Source organism: Kogia breviceps, chromosome 14 (genome assembly GCF_026419965.1).
Source record: "Kogia breviceps isolate mKogBre1 chromosome 14, mKogBre1 haplotype 1, whole genome shotgun sequence".
Lineage (NCBI taxonomy): Eukaryota > Metazoa > Chordata > Mammalia > Artiodactyla > Physeteridae > Kogia > Kogia breviceps.
The window spans coordinates 18,324,890-18,339,315 of NC_081323.1; the positions used below are offsets into that span (position 1 = coordinate 18,324,890).

Below are 14,426 nucleotides of genomic sequence, written 5' to 3' on the forward strand. Positions count from 1 at the left end.
GCCAGCACAGCATGCCTGAGGGCAGGACCCTCATGGACAGTTAACTCCCTCCATGATAAAGGGTCAGAGGAGGAAGCTTTCACCATCTCAGCTGTGAGATAAAGCATCCCTCTTTTCCTGGGGAGGGGGCAGGTAGAGACGATGGCAGGCACGTCCTCAAGACGGCAGGAGCATGGAGGGCATTTCTGTCATGAAATGAGCTGAGGCAGACCTTGGGGAGAGGGTGAGAATGGTTCTTCCTACAGTGATTATTGGAAGAGAGACTGGGCCAAACTGACACATCCAGTCAGCTGTTTGTTGAGTGTATACAGTGCCAGGCCCTGTGCTAGGTACTGAATGTATAATGATGAGTAAAAACAGATACAGATTCTGTCCCTGGGGAGCCCAGAGTCCATGAGAGAGGCTTACAGTAATCAAACGACTGCCCTAAGGAATAAGTGAATAAAGAAGAACATAAGGCACCAGTTTCTCTTGCCGTATGCCTCGTGCAGGCAGCACCTGTCATGGAGATGGCAGAAATGTCACTTTGAATTATAAAGCACCTGCAGCTCCTCAGATAAAAAGTACCAGGTGCTGCCTACACGTGAGGGCTAGAAAAGCATCAACAGTGATATCAGAACAAAAACCAATATAGAAGGGAAATACCCAGCAGAGTAAAATCAAGTCTGTTACTAGCATCCAAGCCGGTACTCATTTTAGGTACAGCATCTTACATCATCTGTGATGGGGTCTCTCTGTACATACTACAGAGCTAGAAATTGACTTAGTTAGGGGCAACATGAAAAGGGGTTTGATGATCATGAAAGTTTCTCCCAGAATAGTTCGATATGACAATAGCTGTGACCAAGTACTCCCGTCCAATTGTAGGATTACATTAGATTCAATAAAATAACAAATTGTCGTGCATGGTATTATCAAATTAAAAGGGATATTTTTTTCATTGTTTTGCCTTCTGTCTGAGGTCTCTATTCTGGATCAGAAATCCTCCATCTGTTTTTGACTCTGGGGACATGGTGAGAGGCAGTTCCAAAGCCCTGGCCAGTAGATTAGGATTTCATACTGAGTTTGTGAATATAGAGGGAACGGGTCTGTTCTGATCCAGTCGACAATCACAGTCGTCCTCTTTATATTTCATCCTTTGCATCCATTACTTTGCTCAGCTTCCCTTGCTAACACATGGGATAAAATTGGACCATAAGAAAACTAGGCCTGTTCATGAGCTGACAAGATAATAGGGTGTCCGGAGTTGCGGGGACGGTGAGGGGAAGAAATTGCAAAACCAGCTTGCCTGATTCCCTTGCTGTCCAAAAGATGCAAACAAGTGGGAATTGTATCTGTATCTTGTGTGTCTTCACGGATACATAATATTTATATCAGCTTTCATTTGGGGGCAAGCACTACTTCCTCGAAGGTGTCCACTTTAGTGCAAGGATCTTCCCCTGACAGGAAATCTTACAGGATCCGGTTATTTTTAAACCAGTATTTTTTGTTTGTTTTGCGTTTTATTTTAATAAGGGACACAAAAATGACTGTCTAGGGCTCAAGGCAGATCTTGTGAGTTCTGACATGACCTCGTTGTTCCTCATTACCCCGATCAGGTTACGAGAGGTACAATGCCATGAGGGCAGACCCAGCACTTTGCTTCCTGGAGAAGGTTGGGATGCCAGACGAGAAGTCCCTTTCTGCAGAGCAGGGTGTTACAGATGGGACCTCAGACATTCCCGAAAGGTGAGAAGCTTCCTGGGCCAACCACAGTGTGACTTGTCGTGCCACGAATCTCTGACCGCGTACATCCAGCCACTCTGATAGTCTTCTTCCTCATGGTCTGGCATCTCCCTTCAACCTGAACTGCCTTCCAAAATTGCTGCTTTAGTTACATCCTATGATGCCTGAGGCTTTTCCCTTGAATCCCAAACACTATGAACCAAATACCAGTTTCTGTCCTTCCTGAGTTCCCCAAGCTGCCCACCATCCTGCCTACTCCTTAATCAGACTCGTCTGGTCAGAGGATTCTCAAGGAAGAATTCACACCTCTCATAACTTCTCATATTTGGCAGAAAGTTAAGAAGCGGTACAGCAAGTTCAGGCTTCCTGACCTTGAAGTGCCTCAGATGAAATTCCAGTGTTATTTAAAGACTTCATGGTCCATGAGTAAGGTGGACTTAGGAGCCACTGCTTGATGGCCATGGCATTCAGGTCTTGTCACTGGGTTGTGTGCAAAAAAAGTATGGAAGCGTCCCCTTTGTCGAGTTTTAATTACTTTGGGCATAACTCCAAAATGTGTAAATTCATAGGAAAGCTAAATAGCGAAAAGCTGTGGTTTTCATATATATATATATATGGAAAACATTGCATATTATCTCTTAGCTTGTGTTTGGTAAGCTTTTGGCCTGATCTTCCCCCCAAAAGTAGCATTTCCTAGGGCCACGGGCAAGCCTGGACATGAGGGTACACAGTCAATGCCAGGCCCCCTAACCATGTGCTAAGGTGGAGAAAAGGATGAAATGCATTTTCCATCTGTCCTTAGCTCCTGATGAACACCCTAGCTATTCATAACGTTCTCTGCCCCAAAGATAATAAAGATGCATTCAGAGAGATACTAACAAATGCCCAAAGGACCAGTGGTGTTAACGTTGGACACACGGGGTCAGGGAAGACACCAGCTGGGGGAGGTACCCGAATGTGGCTTCCAGCGTGTATCTTTGGGGGTGGCTGTCCTTTCTGTGGTTAAGCAATGAAGGTAGGAGGCTCCTTCTGCCCCCAGGACCTGAACAACAGAGAGAAGAATATTTGAGACAGGAATCCTTCAAAGTTGATTTTACCAGGGATCGTGAAAAACAGGTAGGCATCAGCAGTAGTTAAGCTCACAAGGGAGAAGACATTAAGCAGCTAATCTAGGGGCGAGCAGCTGATGGTCCGGAGGGCAGTGTCCTTCCTCAGCAGGCACAGCAGAGCTCCCTTTCAAGGAAGTGACGGCTGCTAAACGTGAGGAGCGATTCTACATCCATGGCATCCTACTGTGGGATCTGGGGGTCGGCACATCAGGACTCTTAGTTTGCATGGCTGTCAGCCTCTAGACTGTTGTTTTATGAAAGCCGCTTATTCAGACAGATCTTGATGGGCAGTAATTACCTTTTTAAAGATAGCATCATTGTTGAATAGCCGGCCTCTGAACTTGCCTGAGTAGATCAAGAGTCTCGTGCTAAAGTCTCATTTGAGTGGAAGTCATTGCTCGTAGAAGTTGTAACACTGGAAAAACAAAGATTTTGAGGCCTGTGGGGAAAGGGATCTACTAATATTCTCTTTGGTCGGTGATTCTGGGGGATTTTCTTGCAAGCATCCTAGCTGCAAAATAGCTCCTAGGTGGTGTGTGATGCTTTTTATTTTATTTTTAAATTTTATTTAGAGGCAACACAGATAAAGAAGACAATACAGAAGACAAAGTAGACGGCCTCCAGAAACAAATGGTGAGTCAAATGTACTGTGTTTGTAATCCACACTATCTTTAATATCAGGAGAGAAATCCCCATCTTGGTATATTGGTCTTTGGGAACTTGATTGCATTGCTGCAGCTGCATTGCATTTTCCCCAACATTTTATTGTAAAAATTGTCAACTCATAGACTGCGTTGCCCTTTTATTCTAATGAAACTTTTGCTTTTGAGGTGACTGTAGATTTTAGATGGAATTGTAAGGTACAATACAGGGTGATCCCCTGTACCTTTTATCCAGTTTCCCACCAGGAGGACATCTTGCAAAACTATGATACAATATCACAGGCAGGATGCTGACATTGATAGAATCAAGATATAGGACATTTCCACGACCACAGAGATCCATCATGTTGCCCTATTATAGCCACATCTACATTTCTCCTACCTTCACCTCCTTTTTAATCTCTAGCAACCACTAACCTATTCTCCACTTTTGTAGTTTTGTCATGTTAAGAATATTATATAAATGGAGTCATACAGTATGTAACCTTTGGGGCTTGGCTTTTGTCACTCAACATCATTCCCTGTAGATTGATCCAGATTGTTGTGTGTAATGATAATTCATTCCTTTTTATCACTGAGTAGTATTTCTCCCTTCATCCATTGAAAAACATCTGAGTTGTTTCCAGTTTTTCACTATTGCAAGTACCTCTGTAAACATCTGCATACAGATTTTGTGTGAACTTACATTTCCATTTCTCTGGGGTAAATGTCCAGGAGTATAATTGCTGAGTCGTGTAGTAGTTATATGTTTGGTAATTTCAAGAAACTGACAAGCTGTTTTCTAGAGTGGCTGTACCATTTTACATTCCCACCAGCGATGTATGAATGATCCACTTTCTCCTCATCTTCACTGGCTTTTGGTGTTGTCACTAATTTTTATTTATTTATTTATTTATTATTGGCTGCGTTAGGTCTTCGTTGCTGTGCACGGGCTTTCTCTAGTTGCAGCGAGCGGGAGCTACTCTTCGTTGCGGTGCGCGGGCTTCTCATTGTGGTAGCTTCTGTTTGTTGCAGAGCATGGGCTCTAGGCACGCGGGCTTCAGTAGTTGTGGCACGCTGGCTCAGTAGTTGTGGCTCGTGGGCTCTAGAGCGCAGGCTCAGTAGTTGTGGTGCACAGGCTTAGTTGCTCCGCAGCATGTGGGATATTCCCGGACCAGGGCTCGAACCCATGTCCCCTGCGTTGGCAGGCGGATTCTTAACCACTGCGCCACCAGGGAAGTCCCTGTTTCTTAATGCTGTTCAAATATGGCCTATGGAAAACTCCTCAAGTTGGCTCCTGTGTTCTTTTGACATGATTCAGTCAAATATGGAAAGGAGGAAAACTATGAAAAATTCATACATATACATATATCCCCTCTTATTTAGATTTCCTTCACATTTAGGTCACCACAGAGCAATGAGTAGAGTTCCCTGTGCTATACAGTACGTTCTCATTAGTTATCTATTATATACATAGTAGTGTACATGTGTCAATCCCAACCTCCCAATTCATCCCACCCCTCCCTTCTCCACCCTTAGTATCCATAAGTTTGTTCTGTACATGTGTGTCTCTATTTCTGCTTTGCAGATAAGTTAATCTGTACCATTTTTCTAGATTCCACATATAAGCATTAATATACAATGTTTGTTTTTCTCCTTCTGACTTACTTCCTTTTGTATGACAGTCTCTAGGTTGCTTCCATGTCCTGGCTGTTGTAAATAGTGTTGCAAGGAACATTGGGGTGCGTGTATTTTTTTTAATTATAATTTTCTCTGGGTAATTTTCTCTGCCCAGGTGTGGGATTGCTGGGTCATATGGTAGTTCTGTTTTTAGTTTTTTGAGGAACCTCCATACTGTTCTCCATAGTGGCTGTATCAATTTACATTCCCAGCAACAGTTTAGGAGGGTTCCCTTTCGCCACACCCTCTCCAGCATTTACTGTTTGTAGATTTTTTGATGATGGCCATTCTGACTGGTGTGAGATGCTCAACATCACTAATTATTAGAGAAAAGCAAATCAGAACTACAGCGAGGTATCATCTTGTTATCCTTTTGATGTCTGCAGAATTTATAATGCTATTCCCTGTTTCATTCCTTATATTAATAATTTGTGTCTTCTTTTAACTTGCTAGAAATTTGTCTGCTTTATCTTTTTAAAGAATTGGAACTTTGTTTCATTGATTTTTGTCTGTTTTCTATTTTAAATTTCATTGATTTCTGCTCCTTATTATTCTTTTCCTTCTGGTTTTGTGTTTGTTTGTTTTGGCTGCATTGGGTCTTCGTTGCTGCACACGGGCTTCCTCTAGTTGCAGTGAGCAGGGGGCTACTCTTCATTGCGGTGCGTGGCTTCTTATTGCGGTGGCTTCTCTTGTTACAGAGCACAGACTCTAGGCATACGGGCTCAGTAGTTATGACTCGTGGGCTCTAGAGCGCAGGCTCAGTAGTTGTGGTGCACAGGCTTAGTTGCTCCGCGGCATGTGGGATCTTCCCAGACCAGGGCTCGGACCTGTGTCCCCTGCATTGGCAGGCGGATTCTTAACCACTGTGCCACCAGGGAAGCCCCTCTGTTCTGCTTCCTCTTTTTCTAGATATTTGGGGTGGAAGCTTAGATTACTGATTTGAGACTTTCGGGCTTATTTAATGTATGCATTCAGTGCTATAAATTTCCCTCTCAGCATTACTTTAGCTAGGTCCCACGATTTTTACTGTTTATTATAAATAGTAAAATTTGTTGTATTTTCATTTTCATTCAGTTAATTTTTTTTTACCTTGAGACTTTTTCTTTGACCCATGGATTATTAGACATGTGTTATTTAATTTCCAAGTATTTGGAGATTGTCCTTTAATCTTTCTGTTTTTTATTTCTAGTTTGATTCCATTGTGCTCGGAGAATACACTCTATTATTTCAGTGGTTTTAAATTTGTTAAGTTATTTTTGTGGCCCAGGATATGGTCTCTCTTGGTATACGTTGCATGGGCACTTGAAAAATATGTGTATTGTGCTGTTGTTGGGCGGAGCGCTGCATAAATGTCAACCCAGTCCTGTTAGTTGATAGTGTTGAGTTCTTCTGTATTCTTGCTGATTTTCTGTCTAGTTGTTGAGAGAGGAGTATTGAAGTCTCCAACTGTAATTATGGATTTGTGTATTTCTTCTTTCAATTCTATCAGTTTTTGCCTCACGTGTTTTGCAACTCTGTTGTCTGGTGCATACACATTTAGGATATGTCTTCTTGGTGGGTTGACTCTGCTGTCAATATATAATGTACCTGCTTGTGTCTGATAGGTTTTTTTGCTCTGAAGTGTACTTCATTTGATATTAATATAGCTACTCCTGGTTTCCTTTGATTAACGTTTGCATGATATAGCTTTTTCCATCCTTTTACTTTCAGCCTACCTATTTGAAATGAGTTTTCTTTAGACAGTATTTAGTTGGGTTATATTTTTTAATGCACCCTGTCTTATAAGTTGGTGTATTCACCCACTTACATTTAATGTAATTATTGATGCATTAAGCCTTTTGTCTGACATTTTGTGTTCTCTGGTTTTTTGTTCTCTTATTTTCTTTTTCCTGACTTCTTGTGGGTTACTTGAAACTTTTTTCTGATCCCTTTTTTGATTTATCTATGTTGGGTATGCTTTGTTGTTTTTTTTTTTTTTAAGTTTCTTAGTAGTTATTCTAGATATTTCATTACATATACATAATATATCACAGTCCACTGGTATCATCATTTTACCAGTTCAAGTGAAGTATAGTGTCCTTACTTCTAGTTTTGTCCCTTTATAATATAATTGTCTTAAATATTTCTTCTACATACATTTAGAATCATATCAGACAACGTTATAATTTTTGCTGCAATTCTGAAATATAATTGAGAAGATTCAAGAGGATAAGGAACATCTACTGTATTTCCCCATATATTTATTTACTTTGTTCTTCTTCTTGGTGTCCCAAGATTTCTTCTTTCTGTTGAGAGAAATTCCATTAGCTGTTCTTCTAGGATAGGTCTGCTGGTGACAGTTCTTTTATTTTTCCTTCATCTGAGAATATCTTAATATCCCCTTCATTCCTGAAGGATATTTTCACTGGATATAGGATTCTGGGTTGACAGTTCTTTTCTTTCAGCTCTTGAAAAATGTTGTGCCACTTCCTTCTGGCCTCCCTGAAGTCCTTTTTCCTCCCCTTCCAGAACTCTGATGACATGAATGTTAAATCTTTTGTTATAGTCCCACTGGTCCCTGAGGTTCTGTTTATCTTTTTTTTTATTATTATTATTTTTTGGCTGTGCCTCATGGATTGCAGGATCATAGTTCCCCAACTGGGGGTTAGACCTGGGCCACAGCAGTGGAAGCACCAAGTCCTAACCACTGGACCACCAGGGAATTCCCTGTTTAATGTTTTTTTTTAATCTGTTTCCCTCTGTTGGTCACACTGGGTACTTTATATTTTTCTCTCTTAGAGCTCACTGATTCTTTTCTCTTTCTCCTCCATTCGCTGTTGAGCCTGTCCATTGTGTTTTTGTTTTTGTTTGGTCTGGTTAATTTCATTATTGTATTTTTCAAATCCAAAATTTCCCTTTGGTTCTTCTTTGGATCTCTGTTTCTTTGCTGAGATCTTCTTTTTCTTTTCTGAGATTTTGTGTTATCATTTGTGGCAGGTATGTTCAGAATTCCTCATTGAGGACTGCTTTATTTTATTTTATTTTATTTTATTTTTTTTTTTATGCGGTACGTGGGCCTCTCACTGTTGTGGCCTCTCCCGTTGCGGAGCACAGGCTCCGGACGCGCAGGCTCAGCGGCCATGGCTCACGGGCCCAGCTGCTCCGCGGTATGTGGGATCTTCCCGGACCGGGGCACGAACCCGTGTCCCCTGCATCGGCAGGCGGACCCCCAACCACTGTGCCACCAGGGAAGCCCGAGGACTGCTTTAAATTCTTATGTCAGATAATTCTAAGATCTCTGTCATTTCAGTGTTGGCATCTATTGATTGTCTTTTCCCATTCAGTTGGAGATCTCCCTGGTTCTTGATGTGATAAGTGATTTTGGATTGAAACCTGGACATTGGGGGTATTACATTGTGAAACTCACGATCTTATTTAAAACTTCTGTTGTAACTGATTGCCTCTGACACCTCTGTTGCAGGGGAACGGGGCTGGGTGGGTGGCAGAGTACACCACCTTTTTACTGCCTGGTGTGAGTAGAAGTTAATGTTCCCAGTCAGCCCCTGAAGATACCCAAGGTGAGGGTGTTTCTCATTATTGTTGGGCAGGAATGGAAGTTTAGATCTCCACATGGTCTTTGCTGACACCATGGGTGTTGGGGACCTTATTACCACCTAGCAGGGATAAAAGTCCCAGCTCCCTACTTGGCTTTTTGACACCACCCAGCAGGGGAATGGGGTGCCCTGTTACAACCTGGCAAAGGTGGAAGTCTAGAGTCCACCTTGAGCCTCTAGAGGCCCACTCAGCCTTTGCCGGCATAGATGTGGTGAGCAGAAGTTTTTTCTGTGATGTTGAGCTGAAGTGTAGCACATATTGCCTTAACATTTTGTCCATTCCTAGCTTGCCCTTTTCCTAGTCCTTCACTAGAGAGAGCAGGCTTTTGTTGGGGCTTTTTTTGTCTGTACCCTTTGTCATTTGCAGATAGCCAGCTTCTTTACCTCCAGATCTAGGATATATAAGGCAAAAGAGAAAACCCAGGAAACTCACCACTGTGTCATCCCATGTGTCCCAAAGTCCCTGGTTGGTCTGCCTTCTCGTCACCTTTCAGAGGTTTTCTTAGGTTTGTTTTATATATAATGTCCAGGGGTTTTAGTTGTAAATATTGTATGGAATAGGGAAATATGCATCATCCAGAAGCAGAAGTCTATATTGCATTTTACAGATGAGTTTCTAGGGCTTTGTATAAGCAGACCAAAACCTTACTAGGGCCCCAGCACTATTTGACCACATTTTCTCTGGCTTTCAGTGGAGCAAATAAATCTGTTAGAATTTCATGGATTCTGTATCCTAGAGGTTACTGTAGCATTGTCCTCACCTGATTCCATTACCAGAATAATCTTTCTTCTCCTGATCACCAACCAAAAGTTTTCAATTCTCTTCTTTTGGTTCTAGTTTGGAGAATGGTATTTACTTTGGTTTCTATCAGCTCTGATTCCTGTAACAGTAACAATGACATCACTTTCCCAAAGTAAGAAATAATTATTTTTTGAAGATATGTTTCCATATCTCCTTGAGGTTTGCAAAGCAGTGGATTGAAGCAAATCAGCATGAAGCTTCAGACCCTGGATCTAAAGGAAGTTGGGTTTGGTCTTGACAATTAAAATCTGAGCTCTGCCATTCTGGTAGAAGCTCTGCCTAGCTTCTACAGTTACTTCCTTTGTCTGGAATGTGGGATGTGTTTTCCCATGGAAATAACTTGAGTACCAAAGAAATGAAAGTAGTACCTTAAATTCATATGGAACTTTACTCTTTCCAAAGCACTTTTCCCATTTGTTTCAGTTGATCCTCACCTCAGCCGTGTGAAGTAAGAGCTTCAGGTGTTATTGCCCTCATTTGAGAGCTGGGGAAATTCAGGCCCAGGAAGTTAAAGGACTTTGCCAGATTCTCACAGCTACTAAATGATAGAGTTCAGACTAGATATTCTCTAGATATTCTGGCTTTTTTTTTCCTGATCAGATATTCTTTTCATAGTCAAGAGAGTAGGAAGTGTTTTGGCTGTACGTACACACCCCTTCGCCCAGCAGCAACCTCTATGAAAAGGCAGCCCCCAGACCAACCGCAGGCCAGTCCCAGCTGTGAAAGCTGTTCATAGTAAAAGTTCACATGCTTAACTCATGCTCAACTTCAGTCTTGGAGAGATCTGGGCACTGAAGTGGGAGTTGTGGCAGAATTGGTAAAATAACTCAAGTTCCCTTATAGTATGGTTAAACTCCTCTGGAAATGCTTTTTAAAAATTTTTAATGAAAGTAATGCCTGTATTATTTATTTTGCTCTTCAGATCCCTAAAACCTGGGCTGTAGAATATACTCAAAAGCAGAAGGAATGGGGAGTGCCTTCTCCCAAATTTTGAGGTGAACAGATTATAAACAGATTAAGATTGACTTCTAGTCCATGTGCTAGAATAACAAACGTAGAGGAACAGCCAACATCTGAACCAAGCCTGCTCCCCCCACCCCAGCCCTTGTACTGAAGACACTGGTTGGGTGTTTCCTTCTCCCAGTTCTGTTCTCAGGCAGATCAGCAGGTTAAGGAAGCCCAAAGAGCGTATCATCCATCACTAAGTGAATTCATCTGAATTAAACAGACCTGGGCATAGGAGGGGGCCTGGTTGGTAGATGGGAGGATCTCAGCATTGCAAGGACCCTAACGCATGTCTTCATGGTCTCGGTGTTCCATCCCTTCTATGACATCGCTGTGGGGTCATTCCAGGCAGGTGTAGGTGCTTCCAGGAATCCATGAAGGGAAAGGGGGAATGTTCTCTCTTCCAAGGAAGCCCATTTCATTGTTGGGTGGTATTTCCTTATTCTAACCCAGAAATCTGACTCCCAGTTGGTTCCATGGACTCTGTCTAGTTTTCTTCTGGTCCTGCAAAGAGCAAAACTGTTCTTGCTTTCCTCTCCGATAAGACTAAAAAAATTTTGAAACCAACTAGCTACTGTAATCTCTTTAAGTCTTTTTTCAGGTGAAGTATCCCTAATTCCTCTTTTTTCTTCATATCATGTTGTCTCCAGACCCCTTGCTACTCTTGTGCCTTCCAGAGCTCAGTGTGCTGTTGTCCTCTTCAAACGTGGCAATTGGAGGACCACAGAATGTTAGAGGGACATGTGAGATGATTAGTTCTCTCCCTTCCCCCACCCTTTCTGTTTAATACCAGTAGAGCTTTTGATTGGTAAGCAGTTGCAGCTAGAGTCAGTGGACATGCCTTCTAAAGCAGTTAGTTAAAAAGTTTACTTGTGTTTGGGATGGTCTAGAGCCTAGAATGGTAAAGGAAATCATTCTCTATCAAACCTAGTATGCAGGGAGGTTACCATCTCCTTTAACTGAGATAGTAATAAGTAGCGGCCCAGCTCTGCCTGGTGTAGTCCTTGTGTTCTAGCCAGCAGTCTTGTCCTTGCTCTACAGCACTTCCTACAGCAGGTGCTCTCTGTAAAAGGAGGGTGAGGTCATATGCACAGTGAACTAGGAAGAAACTCCTGCAGGGAAACTTAATGCCTAAAATGGTCAAATCCCACTATAAGAAAAGTTCAATGAGGAACTGAACAATGACTCTATTCTTATGAGTTGAGAGTTTGAGGGGTCTCTGAACTCAAACAGTGATATTTGAATGTAGATGGAGTACTTCCACGCTTACTTCCAAAGCACGTTTCCCCTTCAGTTAGGCTTTGGTTCTTATCCCCATTCTAGACGGGGGAAGCTCAAATAGTTTTAATGAGCTGCAAAAAAGAGTCATACTCGTCAAGAGCAGTGTCTGCCTGCTCACATCTTTTTCTAAATCCTGCAGTCTTTCCATTATAAAATGCTTGAATTTTGTGTTAATGACATTTGATGTGTATCTACTTTCTACATGAAATTTATGAAGGTAGTAGGATGCTTGATTTTTCTGCAGAATGAAAACTGCTGTGGGATTTTTTTAACTGTGCCTTCATGCATCCTGTTACCTCTACACAAAGAGTTCTTATATTTTCCTCCTGGCCAACTCCTGTGTCCTTCAATCTGAAGCTCAGAAGTCACCTCTCAGACGTCTTTCCCCTGCCTGATTTGGGCCATGCAGGGTTGGTGACCCTTTCTGGTTTTCCCACTGTGTTTAGGAGCACTCATCACACTGCATGGCCAGTATTTATTTTATGTCTCTTGTAATGGCCAGAATGTGGGCTCTAGAAGAATAAGGACTCCATCCTTCCCACTGTCAGAGCTCCTGAACCCAGCACAGTTCCTGGCAAACAAATGTAGGAAGGCAGCTCATCGCCGCTCTTTTGGCCCTGGAGTTTTGTAAGGGCTTAGAGGAAATTCCCTGGGTCTGCAGGTCTGTGCTGCCGCGCCACTGCCTCCACCCACACCCAGACCAAAGAGGGGAGGCAGCTGGGCCTGGAGGAGCAGCCACAGGCAAGGGGGATCTGCTGTTATCAGATCAGGAAACAGCCCTGCATCCTCGGCGGAGAAGTGCCACGCGGGAGACTAAGTTACTCTTAGTGACTGACAGTGCATTTGATTCAGCCAGGTGTGTCTTCAGCCACCGGAGACAATACAGTCCAGTGGTTAGAGCTCCTTATCTGGGGTCAGGCCTTCTAGGTTTGAATTCCATCTTCACCACTTAATAACTATATGTAGTATTAGGTAACATTATCAACCTCTCATTCTACAATTTCCTTCTGTCTAAAAAGGGTCATTTAGAATGAATAAATGAAAAACGCACATGAAGTACTCAGTATAGTATCTGGCCATTTACTTACCTGTAGACTTTTGTTGTTATTGCTGCTGTTTTCCACTGTGTCGTGAAGCTATCCTTAGAGAACACACTTCAGTTGAAAGATAGAAATGCTAAAGGATCCTGCAGCAGTTGGGCGTGTACGTGGGTATGTCCTCGGTGCCGGCTGCCGTATGTCGGGCATTTGCTTTGTGCCAGCATTTGGTTAAACGCTTTGCATAATCAACTCATTTGTGCCCCACGATCACCCGTAAAGTACTATTATCTCCATTTTGCAAATGAAGAAATGAACTTGAGAGAGGTCGAAACAACTTGCCCAAGGCCAGAGAGCAGTGGACTGTCAGACTCCAAACACAGGCGTGCTCGAGATGGAGGAACTGCAGGTTGGAACTAATCCGTTGCCCTTGCTTTGACAGTCTTACTTGTCAGCACTCTCTGGGACCCTGCACTTGGAAATGATTGACTCATACTTCTTCTGAGATGAATATTTCTTTCAGATTGAATCACAGAGGGAGAAACTAGGATACTACATGTTCACCTGCAGACTTCAGAGGCAGGGCTTTCCATGTGCTCCCTGCGATACCGGTCTGTCACACTCACATTAAATTGGTTATGTGACCACAAGATGATGACATCTTTTTCACTTCGGCTGCTGCCAAACCAAGTCTTCTCCTTTCTGTCAGTGACAGAGAAGGGGCCTGCCATCAAGAGAGGGCAGGAGACAGAAAGGCACTTACGACTTCCAGAATCTTTCCTTACTTGAGGGTTTGCCTAAGGCCAACAGAAACTGTTAGGGACGGTAGAAAGGAAGCCTGCATGGTGGGTGTGCCTGCCTCACACCAAGCCCGGAGCTACCCCTGTGGATTTGGTGCCCACGGCAGCCACACATCTGTTGTAATAAGGAGCGTGGTAGCCCTGGCGCCTGACCCCACATCTCATAGGCTATACAGCATTTCTCAGTCTAGAAGTGTCTATAATTACAACTTTCAGCATTCTAAGGGTACTCTAAGAATACCCAAGGGACTTGGCCTGGTGGTCCAGTGGATAAGACTCCACACTCCCAGTGCAGGGGACCCGGGTTTGATCCCTGGTCAGGGAACTACGATCCCACATCCCACATCCCGCATGCCGCATGCCACATGGCACGGGCAAAAAAAAAAGAATACCCAAAAATGTTCTCTATGGCAGGAAGGATGGAAGGCATGGTTGTTGATTTTTGCTTGCTTTTTAATTACCTAAATAGTGGGAAAGGCTGCTTTGGCATATTTAAGTGTCACTTCAGAATGGTACAGTAGATCAGCTTGAAGTTCCTTCTCTTCACTGATATTACATGGGCAAAGAAGAGAGATTAAACTAGTGTTCTCCAATTCTAAATATGTTGCACTCTCTAAATCAGATTTTCAACCGGGACTCTCTTTTTGTTCTTTTTTGGGCAGCTCAGTGGTTACAGTATAGGTTCTCATCAGACTACTGTGTTTGAAACCCAGCTCTGCCCCTTGGTAGCCATGTGACCTTGGCAAGTTACAG

At 42.9% G+C, this 14,426-nt stretch overlaps 1 protein-coding gene across 2 annotated transcripts in view; it reads left to right on the plus strand.

The window, feature by feature from the left end:
• CHD6 (chromodomain helicase DNA binding protein 6) overlaps positions 1 to 14,426 on the plus strand; it is a 215,825-nt gene that overhangs the window by 176,979 nt on the left and 24,420 nt on the right. For both annotated transcript variants that reach the window (XM_059038586.2, XM_067013433.1), the window contains 2 exons: positions 1,599 to 1,728; positions 3,407 to 3,467. In XM_059038586.2, the coding sequence (XP_058894569.1) occupies positions 1,599 to 1,728; positions 3,407 to 3,467 (191 nt within the window). The remainder of the gene's footprint in view (positions 1 to 1,598; positions 1,729 to 3,406; positions 3,468 to 14,426) is intronic.